General features: G+C 38.3%; 2 protein-coding genes and 1 pseudogene across 2 annotated transcripts in view; 2 read left to right on the top strand and 1 right to left on the bottom strand.

Annotated features, from left to right (window-relative positions):
* Positions 1-547: 547 nt before the first annotated feature.
* LOC144643142 (uncharacterized) lies at positions 548-18,958 on the top strand. The gene is made up of 3 exons (XM_078502304.1): positions 548-619; positions 6,321-7,134; positions 17,949-18,958. Exons 1-3 carry the CDS (start codon positions 595-597, stop codon positions 18,763-18,765), a joined length of 1,656 nt encoding a protein of 551 aa, XP_078358430.1. The 5' UTR covers positions 548-594; the 3' UTR covers positions 18,766-18,958.
* LOC144644952 (5S ribosomal RNA) lies at positions 1,669-1,787 on the bottom strand (annotated as a pseudogene).
* The window catches only part of LOC144643128 (uncharacterized), a 48,185-nt gene continuing 41,992 nt past the window's right edge, over positions 13,241-19,433 (top strand). Inside the window, exon 1 of the mRNA XM_078502290.1 lies at positions 13,241-13,314. The gene's annotated coding sequence lies outside the window, so the exon portion shown is untranslated. The remainder of the gene's footprint in view (positions 13,315-19,433) is intronic.

The raw sequence follows: 19,433 nt of genomic DNA, 5'->3' as shown, positions 1-19,433 counted from the left end.
TCGCATAACCTCTGTGGCGTAGCCCGACGTTGTTAACTTTGGAACCAGGAGAGTTCGCAGTACCTGGACTTTTTCTGCTGTTTTGCTTTGTTTTGTCAGTTAGTTGTTTCACGTAACGTTACGTTCTGATTTATACATTGATTTAGAAATGTGTTGTTCCATTACCACTCGGCTTTTCTATACTTTTTAAAATGGTTTAAGATGCCGACTGTGTGAATAGTAAACAAGTTTTCCTAATTTCTAGTCATAACCGTAATTTGTTCTCAACTCCCGATAACTCGAACCTTTTTTCACATTTTATTACAGCAATTAACATGGCTTTGTATTGTATAAAACACGGTGAATAGACCGCATCCACGCCTCGATTATAAAAACAAAGAATCACAGAAATAGCTTGGAAATTCCTTTCTCGAAAAAGAAAAAAGCTCACCGAACTCCGTTTTTTTCTCCGATCAGGCTTTCTTGCGCGCTCCTCAGTCCCCAAGTCCAGTCCAAATATTTGTCCTCCCGCGGTGCTATTGGTCAGCGTTGTCAATAAGGTGTTGTCTCCTAGCTGGTTGGAAGCTTGCAGAAGTGTTGATTTTGATCGAGCAAATGGCAAAGGATTCTCCTTGTGAAGGTGAGAAAACGTTAAAATGTTGTTTTGGACATAGGGGATTCGATTCGTGCTAAGATACTTGGCCTAGAGAGTGGATTCTTCATTATAAATCGATCGCGCGATAAAATCCATAGCGCACTTGCAGTAATGTATGCGTGCTCACCATTGTTTAACTGAATTGATTTACTTGAAAAGTAGAAACAAATCGTGTACTTCGTCGATTCGCAATCGTATAAACATTTACTTCATCTGGAAATCTAGGTAAAACACTGACGCTGTTTTGTACGAAAGCCGAGGAGGGACATCAGATTTCAGACTTCAAACTTCAAACTTCAGACTTCAGACGAGAGTTCAGACTTCAGACTTCAGACTTCAGACTTCAGACTTCCGCCTTTAGAATTCAGAGACTTCCGCCTTCGCTTGATTTTCGCTGACCTCCGAGTTGCTGGGTTGTTCGATCAGGCAGATCCACTATTTAAAGTCAAATCCGCGGCCGCTATCTATAAAATCAGATCCGGATCGGATGTCAGTAATCGGTGTATAAACAGGGGAACACGGAACGGCGGAACGTTGGAACGAGGATCGGCGTAACGAGATTTTTTTCTGTTTTTTTTTTTTTTTTTTTTTAATAACTAAATTAATTTATTGCTATGAACAAAATTAAATTAATAAATTCTCAGCTTGCAGACCTGCAGACAGCGGTACCTGGAACCATATTTTTTTCTTTATTTTACACACATTAATAGGCCGCAATATCGTTTATGGCTTATACATGATCTCTTAATTACGTAACACTGGACAAATAAACAAACAAACATACAAACAAAAAAAACAAACAGTAAGTATATTTCACAAAATAAAGAGCATAGTCCGATGTAGAGCCAGGATTTCGATTTTATTTCGAGTGAGGATTTCAAGGAGAAGCTAGCGCGACTGCACTTCGGACTTTCTCGCCCCAATCGGGACAATGAAACGTACAAAGCCGAAGCAAGTCAACGAAACCGTTCGAAAAAAATAGAAGGCCTTAAAAGTTACTGATTTCGTAAGAAAAAGAAAGAATGAAACTGAAAAGCCCACAACAAGGGGTATTTTCAGTTGGTCACCCATCCAAGTACTAACCCCGCCCAACAGGGCTTAACTTCGGCGATCAGACGAAAACCAATGCTTTCCTTGTGGTATCAGTGTCAGACGAGACAAAGGGTTATAAGAGTCATGCAAATAGAGAAAAAAAATACCTGGTTTAAATGGATCTTTTAGACAATTTGGCACTTTCCTGCTAAAAACTGGACTTAACTTTTATTAGCTGATTTACACGCTCTTTCTCATACCACACGGATAGCAACGGTTCTTGTCCGATCGCTGAAGTTAAGCCCTGTTGGGCGGCGTAAGTACTTGGATGGGTGAGTAACTGAAAATACCCCTTGTTGTGGGCTTTTCATTTTCTTTCTCAACCGAAGGCGGAAGTCTCTGAATGCTAAAGGCGGAAGTCTGAAGTCCGAAGTCCGAAGTCTGAAGTCTGAAGTCTGAAGTCTGAAGTCTGCAGTCCCTCCTCGGCTTTCGTAGTTTTGGAACTGCAAAGTTTTCGACGCCATCTTGGTTGGAACTGAAACGTTCCCGGCATATCCACTCGAACAAAATCGAACCAAAATTCAATCAAACCCAATCAAACACTAATCGCTCGATGGGTTCGGTAATGGAACAAAATCGACCATCTATTTTGCTGTGAGTTCGATTATTGAACCGATCGAACACAATCGAACTCAAACCGATTCGATTTTGGGAATTCTTCTATTGATAAAGTAAACCATGCATGACTAATCATAATCAACCTTTATGAAATGGAATAAATAGAAAAACGTCGACACTATAACAATGTAAGCAAAAATACATTTCAGTATTCAACTGTTGTTTTGTTCTCTTATACAAAAAATGTATAACCTAACGTTGACATTCAGTTGGATATTAGGATCCTAATATCCAACTGAATGTCAACGTAAGGTTATACATTTTTTGTATAAGAGAACAAAACAACAGTTGAATACTGAAATGTATTTTTGCTTACATTGTTATAGTGTTGGAAAAGAAATGGTTTGTGCCTTGAATGTTACTGTACTACTCAAACAAAAGGAGGCAGTTGCACCATTTCATTCACTGCAACACAGACAGTGGTGCACTGTACAAAATATGCAAACAAACAGGAGTTTTGCAAACAAAGGTTTTATTGAGTATGACTGTTGATCATTCGATTTTGTTAGATTGATCAAATTTTATTGTGTTCAATTTTTGTTGGATTACCGCACCCAGTCGAACGATTGGTGTTGGATTGGGTTTGATTACCAAACATTCAATGCCAGGAATGGTGTTAAAGTTTATACTGGAAACTTTAATTTGCCTGACCATGAGCCGGTAAATAACTTATTGTGCTGGACGTCTTCGTCCACAATTACTTTATTGTTTTAACACTGCAAGTAACAAATGTACCGTCCGAGTATCACTTACACTCCAACTACAAGTCCCTTTTATACTTAGTACATGAGTTCACCATGCGTACCTCTTCGTGATATAAACTGTCTCTGCATGTCTGTGCAGATACCGTTTTGTTACATAATTCATTTTTTTTTCCAACTTCAATACGTTTGGTTAAAAAAATAACCTGCAAAGATTTTCTTGCAAAGTGTGTTTTTATTTTACCCAATGTTGAGTCAATTTGCTAAGCTATGGCAAGAGTAAAGAATGATTTGTTTGCTGTAAGAAAACAGCTCACCGCCAAATAAAATAATAGAACTAGCGGAAAAAATGAACAGTTCTTACTGAAAAATTCATCAGTAAAAAAGAGAAAAGCATCCAGAATAATAAAAAAAAACAATGTAGCACCAAAACAGAGCATAAATAATCAGTGACTCATGAAACACTTTTAACTCCATTTCGGCTTGTGAGTTCCTTAAGTTAAATAAACCTGCTTCTCGGACTGGAAAGCACTTACAACACTTCTTATTTCTAGCTATCTTCCTTTTTTGATTTGTAGTTAACAAGTAATAAACCTCTATTGATTCCCATTGTAATTTTTTGATAAAAAGTTTGCAAAATTAAAGCCGAATGAAGCTAAAATGTGTCTGCCCAAATTATCAGGAAGTTACTGAAGATGCTTTGTAAACATTCAAACATTTCTGATGTTGAGCCAATATCTTCTTTAGTTTTCCAAATTAGATTTGAAGTTGATGTAAAGATTTTTTTCTAAAATTAACCCAAAGACACAAGATATGATTTTCAAAGTTTACCCATCCTCGGAGACCCAGTGGCAGTTAGGCGGGGCGAAACAAAGTAAACCCAGAAAAACTCAAAGCGGCGAGAGTTTTCGAGAAAGAGCCTCTGGGAAACGAATCTCTCCAGATCATTTCCAAACAGCAGAAAAAATTATTTGTATTATTCTGCCCAATTGGCAAACAGTAACTTTGGGTCACTTTTGTGTGTTCTTACACAGTTGTCGTTGTCTGAAAATCATTTTGGATGTCAGAAAGAAATATATTTCAAGATCCACAGTAACCTTAATAGCTGTCAGGATTAGTGCGGTTCGAGAAAAATCACGGGTGAAGCCTGCGTGCGTGAGCAGCACAGCTGCAACTTTCAACTTGACTCCTCCCCGATTCCCTTGTGGCTTCGTAGCTCGTCTCCAACTTTCACCGTAAACAAAACACTCGCTGACACACTTGGTCGCGAATCCCACCAGCTACGCAGGCTAGATCCACAGGGAAATTTCCGTTTTGACCGATCAGAGGTATTGTAAATAGTAGCTTGTTTACCTGTGCGATGCATTGGTCGATGTTTGGTGTACTTGATTATGCCTGGCCCGTGCAGAAAACAATGTGCACAGTGCAGGAAAATACCAGTTGGCTGAAAAAATTAAAATGATACATGTATCAGAAAAAACTACTTTCTAAACTTTTAACCCAAAATAAAAAGGTCAGAAAATTGAGACCTACAAGCTCCATTGATCGTCCATTTCAATTTTTATTTCCTTTTGGATATTTTGGCCAACTGGAATTATTTTTCTGTACTGCATGCATTTTTTTCATGCTGCACGGGCAAGACAAGTATGCCAAACGGCCGCCAATGCATCACACACGTAAACAAGCCACTACAGTTGAACCCCATTAATTTAAAACCGTAAACGGAAACAAAAATTAGTTCGAATTAGGAGGAGTTTGAAATAGCTGATGGTAAATGACTGAAGGGCAAATCCAAGGAAAATGGGTTTTGGTTCGAAATAACCGAGTTCGAATTAGCGGGGTTCAACTGTATTTACAATACCTTTGATTGGTCCAAACAAATATTTCCTGGTGGATCTCTAAATATATTTCTTTCACATCAGAAATGATTTCCCAACATATTTCGGCTCTCTCTGGTGGCAATTAAAATAAAAGTATAGCAGATCCAACAACTGCTGTGTAAGAACACACAAAAGTGACTAAAGTTACTGTTTGCTGACTGGGCAGAATAATACAAAGGATTATTTCTGCTCAATCAGGAGCCAACATAAGCAAAGCCGTTTGGAAATGGTCTGGAGAGACTCGTTTCCCAGGGACTCATTCAGCTCTTCTTGAAAACTTTTGCCACTCCGATTTTGGCCGAGTTTACTTTGTTTTGGCATGACTAACTGCCCCTGGGTCTCTGAGAATGAAGTTCACCATGTAGTTTGGTGTATACTTCTTGTAATAATGATCTCCTCTTCTTGGGAATTTTTTTTCCTGTCTTCCCCCACCCTTTACTGTGATCCAATTTTTTGGAGGGGGGTGGTGATACCCCCTCAACCTAAGCCTCATGTAACATTGCACTGTTATGTGATGATTATTGAAAACACGATAATAGATTTTATACCATGCCAGAGTGTACCATACCATACCATGCCGTTGTATATTTGTCTGTCTTCAACCCAACCTTCCCATCGTGCGCTGCGATCTTATTCTCGACAAAATTTAGTCAGCGTATTTTCTATGGCATGGTATAAAATAGTTACACAACACTTTCTTGTGGTATACTTAACAATTATTCCACGAGGGTCCATTGGATATGAGATGGTAGATAGTAGATATTTGAGCTCCCCAGCTGTTTTCATAACGCGCATCAGCTACCATATTTGTGGTCAGTGGTATATGAGCTCATATACTCTTGCCTGTTAACCAATCAAAACTCAGGAATTGCAATTTACCATTGCTAGTAAAGGCGAGTGTGGATACCGAGAAAATACAAGTGACAAGTGGGATATTCCATAGTGTACCACTCGAAAGCGTTGCATAACTAGTATGTATCTGCTATCCTACAAATTGAGGTTAATTTTAACACTGTAAGTGAGAATCAGACCTGTTGAACTAAACTTCATCAATTAACTTCGGTAGGAGATTCTGAGGGCATTTTCCCCTTGAAATTTTGAAATTGTAGAATGCTCTTATACCACTAGTGTTAAAGGCAGTTTTGGCCATTTTGTCAGTAAAAAAAAAACCGTAGTAGGGTTAGCGGCATGCTTTCCTGGGAAATTTTCAATTGTCAGAGCCTCATTGTAGACCTTCTGGCAAAACTTTGTATTTTTATACATTCATTTTTTGCATGCCCCCCCCCCCCTCCCTCAAATCCCATTACCCATGTACTTTACATTGTAAAAAGTAACAACCTTGTGACAAGCTGTTGAATTGTTTTAGTACGTTTCTCGCATTCTGTTTATTTCCAGGTAGACGCAAGGAGATGTCGAAACTAACGACCCATGAAAGACAACACACAAGCAAAAAGTCTCATAAATGCAAGCAATGTAGCAAATGTTTTAACCAAGCAGGACATTTGAGGATTCGTGAAAGAGTCCACACAGGTAAAAAGCCTTTTGAATGCAAAGAGTGTGGCAAATGTTTTAGTCAAGCAACATATTTACGAATTCACAAAAGAGTCCACTCAGGTGAAAAGCCTTATGAATGCAAGCAGTGTGGCAAGTGTTTTAGCAGAACAGGACCTTTACAGATACATGAAAGAGTCCACTCGGGGGAAAAGTCTTATGAGTGCAAACAGTGCGGAAAGTGCTTTAGACACGCTTTAAGTTTAAGGACTCACGAAAGAGTTCATACTGGTGAGAAGCCTTATGAATGCAAACAGTGTGGCAAGGGTTTTAGTCAAGCAACACATTTACGAATTCACGAAAGAGTCCACACAGGTGAAAAGCCTTATGAATGCAAACAGTGTGACAAGTGTTTTAGTCCAGGAACACATTTACGAATTCATGAAAGAGTCCACACAGGTGAAAAGCCCTATGAATGCAAACAGTGTGGCAAGTGTTTTAGCCAAAGAGGATCTTTAAAGATGCATGAAAGAGTCCACTCGGGGGAAAAGCCTTATGAGTGCAAACAGCGTGGCAAGCGTTTTAGACTAAGAACAGATTTAAGGTCTCACGAAAGAGTTCATACTGGTGAGAAGCCTTATGAATGCAAACAGTGTGGAAAATGTTTTAGTCAAGCATCAAATTTACGAACACATGGAAGAGTCCACACAGGAAAAGGGTGTAAGGGTGCTGTGGCAGCATCCGACTTGCGAGAACTCAAGCTCGGCTACTTTGAATGTTGGATTTGTTTGGAGGAGCTAGGTAGTCGAGCTCTACTTCTTGAACATTACGATAATCACATGACTATAGCTAATTGAGCCTGGCTCTTAACTATAGTGGAGAATGCTACACAAGAGAATGCTTAAAAAAAGTTCGGTGACCATTGAGACTGTTTAAACGTGGCTGGTTAGGTTAAATGGTTTAATTGCGTCATGTGTGACGTCACTCCTTTATGACTGCCATGGCACACAAAGCCGAAATCGTATAGCAAGGCAGGTCTTCATTTCTGTTTGGTTACCGTTACATGTTTCTGAAACATCTTTTAAGAATGTTGACTAGACGTTTATTTTTTGTGGGCTTCTGTTCCGGTTTTGTTGTGTTAAAGTTATGTGATAAACCACCAATGGACAAGCGAAGAACAATTAAAGGGGTGTCTGAATTATATTTTCCTTGAATGTTTTTCTAGGCTTATTATTATGCTTCTATTTGTTGGTGGGTGATATCACAAAGAAATTGGACATCCTTGTTCGTTATAATAATAATAATTAATGAACTTATATTGCGCAAGTATCAATCAAGGATTTTCACTTGCGCATTACAATATTTATAAAAATTTAAATTACTAAATGGCCCTGTTGTATAAACTAACTGCGATTTTAAGACGGCAATACCGCATTATATTGACGGCTAGTTGGGAGAAAATATAGTTCGTATTTGGCGGGGTGGCAAAGCGACGGAGCCCAATACAAAGAATATGTTTTCTCCCAACGCCTTTTTTATAATGCAGTATTTCCGTCTTAAAATCGCAATTAGTTTTGTATCGCGATTCAACTATTCTTTTCGAACTAAGTGGACACCAAACATATATCTGTTTCTGATTAGGGTGTAAATTCTTACTACTCGCGAAGAGTTGTATACGAATACTGAACACGCGATAACAAAGGCTGTAAATTTCTCACAGAAACTAAAATAAATTCGATACTAGCTATGCAACGCCTTCGAGTGGCAAATGTTTTTCGTCTTTCAGTATCCGCCAATATGGAGGATATAGAATGGTCACCAAAATTAGCTTGAATCTTGTATTGACCGTATTTATTTGAATTATAAGGACCTCGGAATCTCGAATTTTGAAAACCACCGTCTGGGAGTCTCGGAGTTTTGCTAGCGTTTGTTATATCTAAGAAGGAACGTCCAATGAAAGCTGAACTGAACTGAATTTAAAAGGTTTTGCTTATCTTATAACCAAACTGAGCCAATCTATTACGGTCATTACGAATTGTAAGAAAAAAAGTTGAAAGTGAAATAGACTTGATCGCAATTACGCAAACCACATGTACAGAGAAGCCCCGTTTAAACAATACCTGAAGTTTAGCAATTTAGCTGTTACTAGCACACTTTTTTTATTAACTTGACAAATCCCTGCAATTTTCTTAAGAAAATAACGTTGAGCTACAGCATGTCTATGGTTACCAAGAAATTGTTCCATGGCGCACTTATTTTTTTTTTCTGCACGGTGTATTTCAAGACCTGTTTTAAAAACATTTTATGTGCACCACTCGTATGAAAAGGGCGAGGAGAAGGGGGAAATATAGTCATCCTCGGAAACCCGGGGGCATTTGGTCAGGGCCAGCCTAGTCCCTAGGCGTTCTCCTGCTCTCTCGGGCGAGTACGAGGTCCACGTAAGGGCCTGGGAACAGGTTCACGAATTTCGCGCCAAATCGATAAGTGGGAAGGGAACGCCTGGGTACTAGGCTGGGTCGGGGCGAAACGAAGTAAACCGAACAGGAAAACGAGAACGAGCTCTTTCGCTCGCCCGTTTGAATCGATTTTCCAGCTCGGCCTTCGTGTCGCCCCAGCCAACCGCCCCTGGGTTTCCGAGGATGGCGGCAAGCACCCTCCCATTTTAGTTCCTAGAACCCAGGATCCTTCTGCAGGGCCGGGTTGTTCAAAGCACGATTAAGCTAATTCCGGAGTTGTATGAATATTGATGTCAGTTTTTTTACTTCTTAGTGAGGTTTTTGGGTTTTTTTTCACTGTCTTCCATTTATGACATCGACTTATCTCAAACTCCACAAATGACCATAAATCTTAAGCAATAAAGACACAATTGTGCATGAGAAATTGAACCCTCCATAAACTTTTAAACCTGGATCAGTGTTTATCCTAGTCCAATCCAAATATATTTTCCATTCGTTCTCGTCCCGCGTTTCTTTTAGTCAGAGCGTCTATGTTGGAAGCTTGCAGAAGTGTTGGTTTTGATCGAGTAAATAGCAAACTATACTCGGCTCTCAGTTAGGTCAAATTCTCAATTGACCGCTTTGAAGACCTTGAATGTAAAGATGTCAGAGGTGTCTGTTTCCTTTTCTATAAATACTTAAAACACATAAAATATAACGTGTCTTATTACGTGCTCTGTGGTCTCAGCGAGGATTTCTTGTCGAGTCAAACACTTGTAAAATGCGTATATCGCACGTAATTTTAAGCCCTCAAGTGGCAAGTAATTTAAAAAATTCCCTCAGTCCTTTCCCCCTTTCTCCATCCAGGCAATAGACCCGTTTAGCTACGTATGTAAATTGCCCATTTCATATCATGTGATGTTTTCCAGAGAATTGATCCTTTGTCTATCTGAAAATTATTCATTCGTTTCCACGTGAATTTGTTTTATTTTGAAAGAGATAATTCTCAAGGGTGATATCACGTGGTCTTTAATGGGACAACAAACAAACGAAAAGAGATCTATTTCACGTGGCTGATGGAAGATGCCCTGTTTTAAGCCAATCAACGTGCGTGACTTTCAATGCCCTACCTAGAAAAAAAACGCGGGTCAGATCATGAACCGGCTTGGCACTAGGCCCCACCCGGTAAATTAGATACAGTAACAAATGCTATACCGATCAATTGAGGAGCTTACCATTTGTTCCAGTGGTACGGATCGAAAAGATTATTTGACAAATCGTAATCTTTTACCACGGGTACGATTGGTGAGGGTGTTTTGAAGAATGGTACCAGTTCATGTATATTGTTCATTAGTGGACATCCCCCGCCCAGTTACTACTGGATTCCCGCCATCTACCCTCTTTAAGAATGCTGAAGTGTTGAAAAAATTACAACGCCCTCGAAAAACTTATTGTGCAACGTTGTATGATATGCCTGCTGAAAAGAAAAATCAAGGAGGCCATCCATTTCAGACGTCAACGTCCAACGCTGAACAGAGACGGGGGCGACGATCTTCCCGCATCCGTTGTCACGTGACGTTGAGAGCTGACTTCAATCGCTGATGAAGACTGTGCGGTACAGTCGAAAGCTTCACTTACAAATTTTTCAGACCTTGTGACAAGAATTTTTTTTGTTTATTTACCACAAAGGTCAAGATTAACGTACATAGTCAAATTATAGTTTCATTTGAACTGGGACATGTTCTCAGTTATTTTCTGTAAAATTTAGAAAATAGGTTCTCTGCTTATATTTGCTCAACGTTCCTTTCAGTTGGGCGTATTTTGGGAGATCGGCGGGCGTTTTATCTTCGTTAATATCAATAAACTTCTCCAACTCGCTTCGAACATACGCACAAGCTTTCTTCATAAAAGACACCACCGCGTTTCTTAAAACAAAAGGAATAAAGAGACAAATGAAAATAAACAAATTGCAAAGGACAGACCTTTCGCTTTTCATCTTTGTATCCATTTGTCTCCAACTGATCTGAACAAATTTAGTTCAGTCGTTTGTGACGAAATTCTATTACGTCTGTTTTGTCATTTGCTTGCGCGTGCTGCACGCGCAAATCCGCGCGCGCGCTGTTTCCCCGAATTTTTGGAATGAAAATGCTAGACAAAAATAGTAGAAAGCAAAAGTGTTTTGTCCTATAAACTAAAAAATAAACGTTAATAAGCATGCATCATCACTTGTAGTAAACGGTGGTAAAACACTGATATTTAGCATTCACTATAACTGTTCCATATTTTGCTCGCTGATTGGTCCTTGCATCACGGGATGATTATTGCTCTAATGATCAAACAATCGTTCACGTACAAATATTTATTTCCAATAAATACTATGAGAACTAAAATATAAAAGTACGTAAATACATTCATCTGCTTGAAGGTTACACAACGAACGGTAGAACTAGAGACGGTTACCAATGACGTGTGCACCTTTTTCTTTGCCTAAAAACTTAAGTCTTTCATCACAAAACATAAGCGAAAAAATCAAAACTAAGCGAATAAGGATACAAGGCGATTAAAGCGATAAAGTAAACAAACTTAGATGGTGTAAAAATAAAATATTTACCTTGATGTTGGCTTGATCGAACAGAACCTTCCGCCTTCGCACATTACTTAGCGCTCTCTTGTGTGCTTTCGCGACACCAAAGAACTTTCTAGAAATGAGAGAAGCGCTCTTAAGGAACTGCAGATAAATGTGCAGTATTCTCAAAGCTATAAACTACACACTATTTTTATGATTCGACTTTATTTGCGTCGAACTAAAATATGAACAAAAAGAAAGGTACTCAACAACGACGCATACGCGATGTAGCGCGTGAAATCTCTTTGCATTGTTGCAATCCCTTTGCAACGAAAAATATGATTGACACAGTATGTAATGTGTCAATCTCTTTGCAGTTGCGCGCTTATTTCAATTTCGTTATTTCATACGCTGCTGTAGCGCAACACCCCACTCTCCACCCCAGTGTATGATTTGTTTCGTTTACTTCGCCCCATTCCTTCCCAAGTATATTTAAAATAACTTTGATGAAGCCGTGTAAACACGGGCAATTTTTGTGTAACAATTTTTATGTGACAAAATATATTTAATCGTGTAGATGACACAACAATTATTTGTCGGCATGTCAAAGTTTAGTGCGCAAGTAATGACCTTGGACAGCAGAGATACGCACAGAGATACGCGCGCACAGTGCTCAGTGGGAGATTGGGGACCACATATGCCGACGCAATATTTGCCACATTTTATGTGATGAGTCGCCCACACAAACAAGTTTTCGTATAAGTGACAACTTTTATTTGTCACATAAAAGCTAACACGCCAGCTTGTCGACAAGTGTATTTGTCGCATAACAATTTACCAATTTTTCTAATCTACACGAGCAAATAAAAGTTGTCACAAAAATTGCTACATAATTAAGGTGGTTCAATAGGTAATCACATATGATGTGGCGTGCGCTAGTGTTATATTTTGAAATGTGGTTTTGCATTCGTTTTACTACCAGTTCGCTCAAACTTATCAAATGCAATCAGCAATGATGAAATAGTGTTCTACAACCATCTCTGTTAAAATAGTGGGTTCAAGTCGTGAATTAAGACTACCCAAACAAATGCGTCTTTTAGTGTTTTGGTGGCTTTCAGTGCGATTTTCTTCAATTTCCTTCAGTGAAATCTTCCTACATTTTTACAGTACATGGATACTACCTGGACAGAAATTGTAAACAGGAAAAGAGTACAGGTTGTAAAAGCAGATTCTTTGTTATCTGCAAATTTGTGTCTTTGTCTCTGCGTAAAAACAGGTCTTAAAGATTTTCCTAAAAAACGAGCGCCACGTTAAGAAAAATAAAAAATTTGACGAAAGTTGCCATTTTTGCCCCATACATTTAAAACAATAACGTCATCAGAACATAAATTCGCCACGATCGCAATTCGAGCATTCGTCAAAACTGAAACCACTAGGCTCGATTACAATGTTTACAGGGCGTTTGATGCAATTTTATGGAGAAAGTCTACAAACTTATAATCTTTGAGTACACAAACCGAATAACTTACATTTAACGCAAACCAAAAGAAAAGAAAATATAAGAATTCCCGCGTTTTACATTCAAAGCAAAGCTTTTCTTTCACCTACTCACCATGCCTCGATTTTTAAAGCACTGAATCACAGAAATAGTTTGGAAATTCAATTTTTTTTTAGAAAAAAATAAAAGCTCTCCGACTCCCGGTTTTTCCTCCGATCAGACTTTCTTGCGAGCTCCTAAGTTCCCAAGTCCAGTCCAAATATTTGTTATCCTGCGATGCTTTAGGTCAGCGTATTCAAGCATCGCGCGCGGCAGGGACAAAGAAAGAGCGTCTGTGTTGGAAGCTTGCAGAAGTGTTGGTTTTGATCGAGTAAATAGCAAAGAATTCTCCTTGTGAAGGTAAGAAAACTTTAAAATGGCGTTTTGTACATAGGGGATTCCTTTGGTGCTAAGATACTTGGTCCAGATATTAGGATTCTTCATATTTTAAGCGATCGCGCTGTAACATCATATCGATAGTGTGCTTGCAGCTTTTATTGTTACTATGCATTTTTGCTTGAGTTCAACTGAATTAGCTCGTTGAAAAGTGAAACAGATCGTATGATCGTCGAGTCACAATCCAATAAAAATTTACTGCATCGGAGAATCGAAGTGAAACACTCACGCTGTTTTGGAACCTTGCAAAGTTTTCGACGACGCCATCTTGGTAGCCAGCGTAGCTTGGCGTTCTAGTCAGTCGGGGAGAGCGAGAAATCGCGCGCGCGAGCAAAAGCGACGGCGGGGAAAAAGGAAAGAAAGAACGCGTTCCTTCTCTCTCGCCGTCGCGCGATTTCTCGCTCTCCCCGACTGACTGGAACGCCAAGCTACGCTGGCTACCATCTTGGTTGCGACTGAAATGTCCCCGGCGTATTCAATCGAACAAAATTGAACCAAAATTCAGTCGAACCCAATCAAACACTAATCGTTCGATCGGATATTATTGCGATTTTTAGTGAAATGCGAACTCTGAAATTCAAAATCCAACTAAGGATTGCGCTTTCTGCTGCCGTCAATCATAATTATTGCCACTGCCAACGAACAATGACAAACAGAAACAAACAAAATGGATCGAAATCTTCTAATCACAACTGGCAGACGTGACCTTTTGACCTGGCTGAAGTGAACTACTGTTTCCCAAGAGGTCCACTAAGATGATTGACGGCAGCAAAAAATGTTAACCGGTGGTCGAGGATTGAATTTCAGAGTTCGCATTTCTCTGAAAACCGCAATAAGACTGAAAGGGCTAGTAAAACATGTACAATATAGTCCTGTGCAATTCTACATGCAGGGTAGAATGCCTCCTCTCTGGCATCATTCCCACTGTTTATTGCTGTAAGGTCACAGTTGAAGTTTATTTATTAAACTGTACAAACAGTACTATTTTACCCTGGGAAAGAGCCTTACCACGCCAGTTCCAAACAGCTCTCTGAATTCTACCTCCTCATTGGGCAGAAAAATTCCTTTGTATTGCCTTTGTATTATTCTGTCCAATCAGCATGCAGTAACTTCAAGATTACTTTCATGTGTTCTTATACGGTGGTTGTTGTATCGGCCATACTTTCATTTCAATTTACATCAGCAAACCAAAAAAAAGCCAGGAAATTAGTGTGGATGTCACAAAGAAAGAAATTTCAAGATCCACCAAAAGATTTTTGTAGTTTTATCACAAATGGTGGCTTGTCTACCTGTGATGCATTGGCTGTACCAAAAAAAGCAGTGCAGAAAAGTTCCAGTTGTCCAAAGAAGAGAATCTCGAAAAAATGATATCAGCGATTGATGTGAGCTTAAAAGTTTCAGTATTCTGAGCCTTTTATTTTGGGATAAAAGTATCAAAGGTACAATTGCTAGCTCGTACTCTTTAATTTTTTTTCGGCCAACACGAGCATGTTTGCACTGCATGCATTTTTTTGGTGCATGGCTAAAAAATTATACCAAAAGAATGCCAATGCATTGCGCAGGTAAACAAGCCACCATTTTTGATATCCTGATTGGTCCAAACCAAATCTCTCTGGTGGATCATGAAAATTCTTTCTTTCTGACATCAGGAATGTTTTTCCTGGCTTTTTTCAGCTTGCTGATTCCAAAATTCGCATTAATTTAAGTCCCAATTTCTCAATACAGTCCAGATGTTCTCATCTACTAGGAAAAAGCATGATTTCATTGGGTGGAAATCTACCGGTAGCACTGAAACTGTGAAGATTCCTTCAGTTAATGCATTGGTTGGGCTTAAATGATCCTAGAGTCAGCCTCCGCCATTTTCTTTGCCATCTAAATTCGGACATTACGCATGGTGAAAAGAAATCCTCATCCATCCTTGAGCGTTTGCTTTACAGAGGTCACTTGCCTTCACTCCAACTTTTCTTTGCCAATTATTTTTCCTGCAGTTTTGACTGTCCTTGCCCCCACTAACTGCCCCTAGGTCACTCTCTGAGGATGTCCTGATAACAATAGTGTAACAGTACATTTCTTATGCTATAAAACAGGGTTTCCCTTTCTCCCTAAACTATACTGTGAAACAGGAGTCATTAATGTTCTTTATTGCATGGAGACAGAATCACAAACTTGAGATATATATATTGAACAATTATTCCACAAGTGTGCATTGGATATGAGATGGTAGATAGTCAACGAGGGGCGTAGCGCCAAGTTGGCTATAACGATCTCATATCCAACAAGCACGAGTGGAAAAATTGTTTTATTAAAATCGCCCAAAGAATTGCAATATTTGAGTTCCCCAGCTATTTTTGTTGACGTGTATCGGCTACCAAATTTGTGGTCAATGGTACATGTATATGAGCTCATATACCATTGCCTGTGTTAACCAATCAAAATGCAGTATTGCAATATGCCATTGCTAGTTTTTAAGAAAATTGCCAAATATTCCATGTCAAATAAATTTCAGGCATGACCAATAATATCAATGATTTGAAATTGATTGAGTGACACCAAATGATGATTGACATGTCGTTACATTGGAAAAACTATGACGTGTCACCCTCGGTAAATAAAGTTTGATTTATTGATTGATTAATATTGATTGGTATCAGCTTATCAATGACCAATGGACTGACACTTTTTATTATTATTATAAGTTATTGGGGCAAAACTATTTACAATAAACGGTTCTATGATACAATCGTTAAAATGAAAAGCAAAATATGTTATTATATTTTATTAATGACCAATCGAATAATTATTGATTGTCACCACCAAAATCTGGGAGCAACTTCTGCAAACTGGTAAATGCAATGACATTTTGATAGTAGTAGGTTTAAATGGAGTCAAGCAGTATAATTAGTAATTCCAAATTGTACACCATAGTGCTCCCTACATTTCCATGGCAACAAATATTGATGTATGTCTCCCGAATTTTTTCCAGATATTCCAAAGATTTTGAAAGTGGGTTTAAAGTTTCTGAAATAATCTCAGGTTCTACCAAAGAATTCTGAAGTTGATCATTACAAAGAATTCTGAAGATTTCCACTTCATACCCAAAACTTCGCATTATTTTCTGAAGCTGATCTAAAGATGTTCAAACATTTCTGAAGTTGACCCAAAGTATTTCAAAGATTTCCAAAGTCCATCCAATTAACCCTCCATGATTTCCTGAAATTGCTTTGTAGACTTCCAAACATTTCTGAAGCTTACCCAAAGACTTCTGTAGATTTCCAGATTAGTTTTAAATTAATAGTTGACGCAAAGTTTCCTGAAGTTAACGCAAAGACACAAGCAAGGATTTCTAAAATTCACCATGTGGTTTGGTGTATACTGCTTGTAATATATAATGATCCCCTCTTCTTTGTATTTTTTCCTGTCGTCCACCACCCTTCACCATGATCCTAACTTTTTTTTTTTTTGGGGGGGGGGGTGATACCCCCTCAACATTAACCTAATGTAACATTGCACTGTTATGTGATAATTTATTGGAAGCACAATAATTCAATGTATCTGCTATCCTACAAATGTGTTTGAAACTTGAAAACTTGTAAACTTTATTTACCCTTGGTATTTTGAGGCGTCTAGCAAGTGATGCCAATGAAACCGAGTAAATAAATACATGAAAATGAAGAAAAATAAATAAATAAAATAGGCCATTTCCGAGTTACCCTTTGCCTCTGTTTTAAAACAAGTCTACGTGCAAAGCCATTCAAATGAAAATGAGTTTGATTTGCAAGAAAATGAACCTGTAGGTGAAACTCATTTTCACATGAATGGCTTCACACGTAGACTCGTTTTGAAATAGTGGCAAAGGGTAATCAGCAATGGCCTATAGATTTCTAAGTCCTTAAATAAATTTAAAATAAAATAACATATATTATAATAGAATAATGAGAATACTATAAATAATTAAAACACTAACACTGTTGGTTAGAATCAGAACTGTTGGACTAATTAACATCAATTTATTTTGGTATGGGATACTGACAGAAGTCTTCCTTGGAAATGTTGAAAATGTAGAATGCTCTTCGTGCGTACTACCGCCACTTACACTGTATGAGCCCGTTTTGGCCATTTTCTCAGTAAAAATAACAGACTTCTTGAGTTAGGGGCATGCTTCCCTAGGGAAATATCATTTGCAGAGAATAACGTTACTTAGATAATATTAATAACGTTTTAGAGAATTTTAAATATACTTTTTTTATTTCTATTTATATAAAATGTTTATTTTTACACACGTACACATTCTAACGAGAACTTATTGTACTCCTAAGTGTCACGTGTTTAAATAAAATTTGATTTTGAGAGCCTCTTCTACAATGGGTTAGCAGGACAACTAAATTAATATCATCTAAGTAACTGTGTTTCGGAAAAACAGATCATTACACCCTTGATAGCCACTGCATACCCATAGCCATGCATACAACATAAGAACGTAAGTACCTTGTGACAAGTTGTTGAATTGTTTTAAACTTTTCTTTTATTCCCAGGTCTGGACACATAAAGATGTCGAATCTAATAACCCATGAAGGACAACACACAAGAGATATCGGCAGTTCTCATAAATGCAAACAGTGTGGGAAATGTTTTAACAGTGCAGGAAATTTGAGGACTCATGAAAGAGTTCATACTGGTGAGAAGCCTTATGAATGCAAACAGTGTGGCAAGCGCTTTAACGTTGCAGGAAATTTGAGAACTCATGAAAGAGTTCATACTGGTGAAAAGCCTTATGAATGCAAACAGTGTGGCAAGTGTTTTAGACAAGGAGGAGATTTGCGAACTCATGAAAGAGTTCACACGGGTGAAAAGCCTTATGAATGCAAACAGTGTGGCAAGAGTTTTAGACAGGTATCACAATATCGAACTCATGAAAGAGTCCACACAAGCGAAAAACCTTATGAATGCAAAAAGTGTGGCAAGTTTTTTAGACAAGGAGGAGATTTGCGAACGCATGAAAGAGTCCACGCGGGTGAAAAACCTTATCAATGCAAACAGTGTGGCAAATGTTTCAGAACTGCAACACAATATCGAACTCATGAAAGAGTCCACACAGGTGAAAAGCCTTATGAATGCAAAAAGTGTGGCAAGTGTTTTAGCCAATTAGGAAGTTTGAGGAATCACGAAAGAGTCCACACGGAAAAGAATTCTTATAAATGCAAACTGAGCTACAAGAACTTCAAGATACCCAAAGATGTAAACTGTAGCACTGATCCAGTCGATAAAGGTACTAAATGCAACAAAAATGATTATTCATTTACGGCAACATCGGACCCGCAAGAACTCGAACAAGGCCACGTTGAATGTTGGATTTGTCTGGAGGAGTTTAGTAATCGAGCTCTACTTCTCGAACACTACGCTTATCATATGAAATAGAGTATTGTTACTTACTTTATAAGCTTGTTTGCGTTGTAAGCATGTATTATTTAGTTTTGTTGCGTACAAAATCTATGCCATGTTACACGTAGCCAGCGAACGCAGACGCAGTCATTTTTGTCATGTAAAAAATTACCTTCTAATAAGAGGCTCTAAGCTACAAAAACACTGAAGATGTATCAGTTTTAACTAATAAAAAAAAATAAAAAGGTGTAAAAATTGTTACGATTTTTCTGTAAAGCGCTTTTGAACTTTTAGGATATTGGCGAGACGATTGCAAATACCGAACTTAAAACACCGTGACAAAGGTCGTTTATTGCTGTTATGACACCCAAAGGTCAAATCGTGAAGCAAACCTGCAGGTCTTCACGTTTAAGTTTTGTTGCATCATATAAACCAAACTACACTGTAGTGATGATATTTTTCTTTTTCTGGACTGGTAAATGTCAAGATAACTAATTATGTTAAATAGAGTCGTTATGTCTCCCACTTCAATGATGTTACACATGTAGTACACTTTCCTTACGCAGTGCTAATAAGTCTCAAGGGGGACGTTGTTGCATAAGGTACAAAAGTAAAAGACGGTAAAAAAAATCGATATACAGTAATAACGAAAATAAACAATTGAAATGCCGCAAAGTATCTTTGGCAGAGGTCCTCCATTTGTA

Source organism: Oculina patagonica, chromosome 2 (genome assembly GCF_052425735.1).
Source record: "Oculina patagonica isolate OP01 chromosome 2, crgOcupat, whole genome shotgun sequence".
Classification (NCBI taxonomy): Eukaryota; Metazoa; Cnidaria; class Anthozoa; order Scleractinia; family Oculinidae; genus Oculina; species Oculina patagonica.
This window is presented reverse-complemented; position numbering and strand designations above follow the sequence as displayed.

Bases quoted from the DNA above. Each gene is read 5' to 3' on its own strand.
- LOC144643142 (XM_078502304.1), top strand. From the start codon at position 595: ATGGCAAAGGATTCTCCTTGTGAAG. The intron at 620-6,320 runs GTGAGAAAACGT...GTTTATTTCCAG, and splicing joins AAAGGATTCTCCTTGTGAAG to GTAGACGCAAGGAGATGTCG. The intron at 7,135-17,948 runs GTGTAAGGGTGC...AGATATCGGCAG, and splicing joins AGAGTCCACACAGGAAAAGG to TTCTCATAAATGCAAACAGT.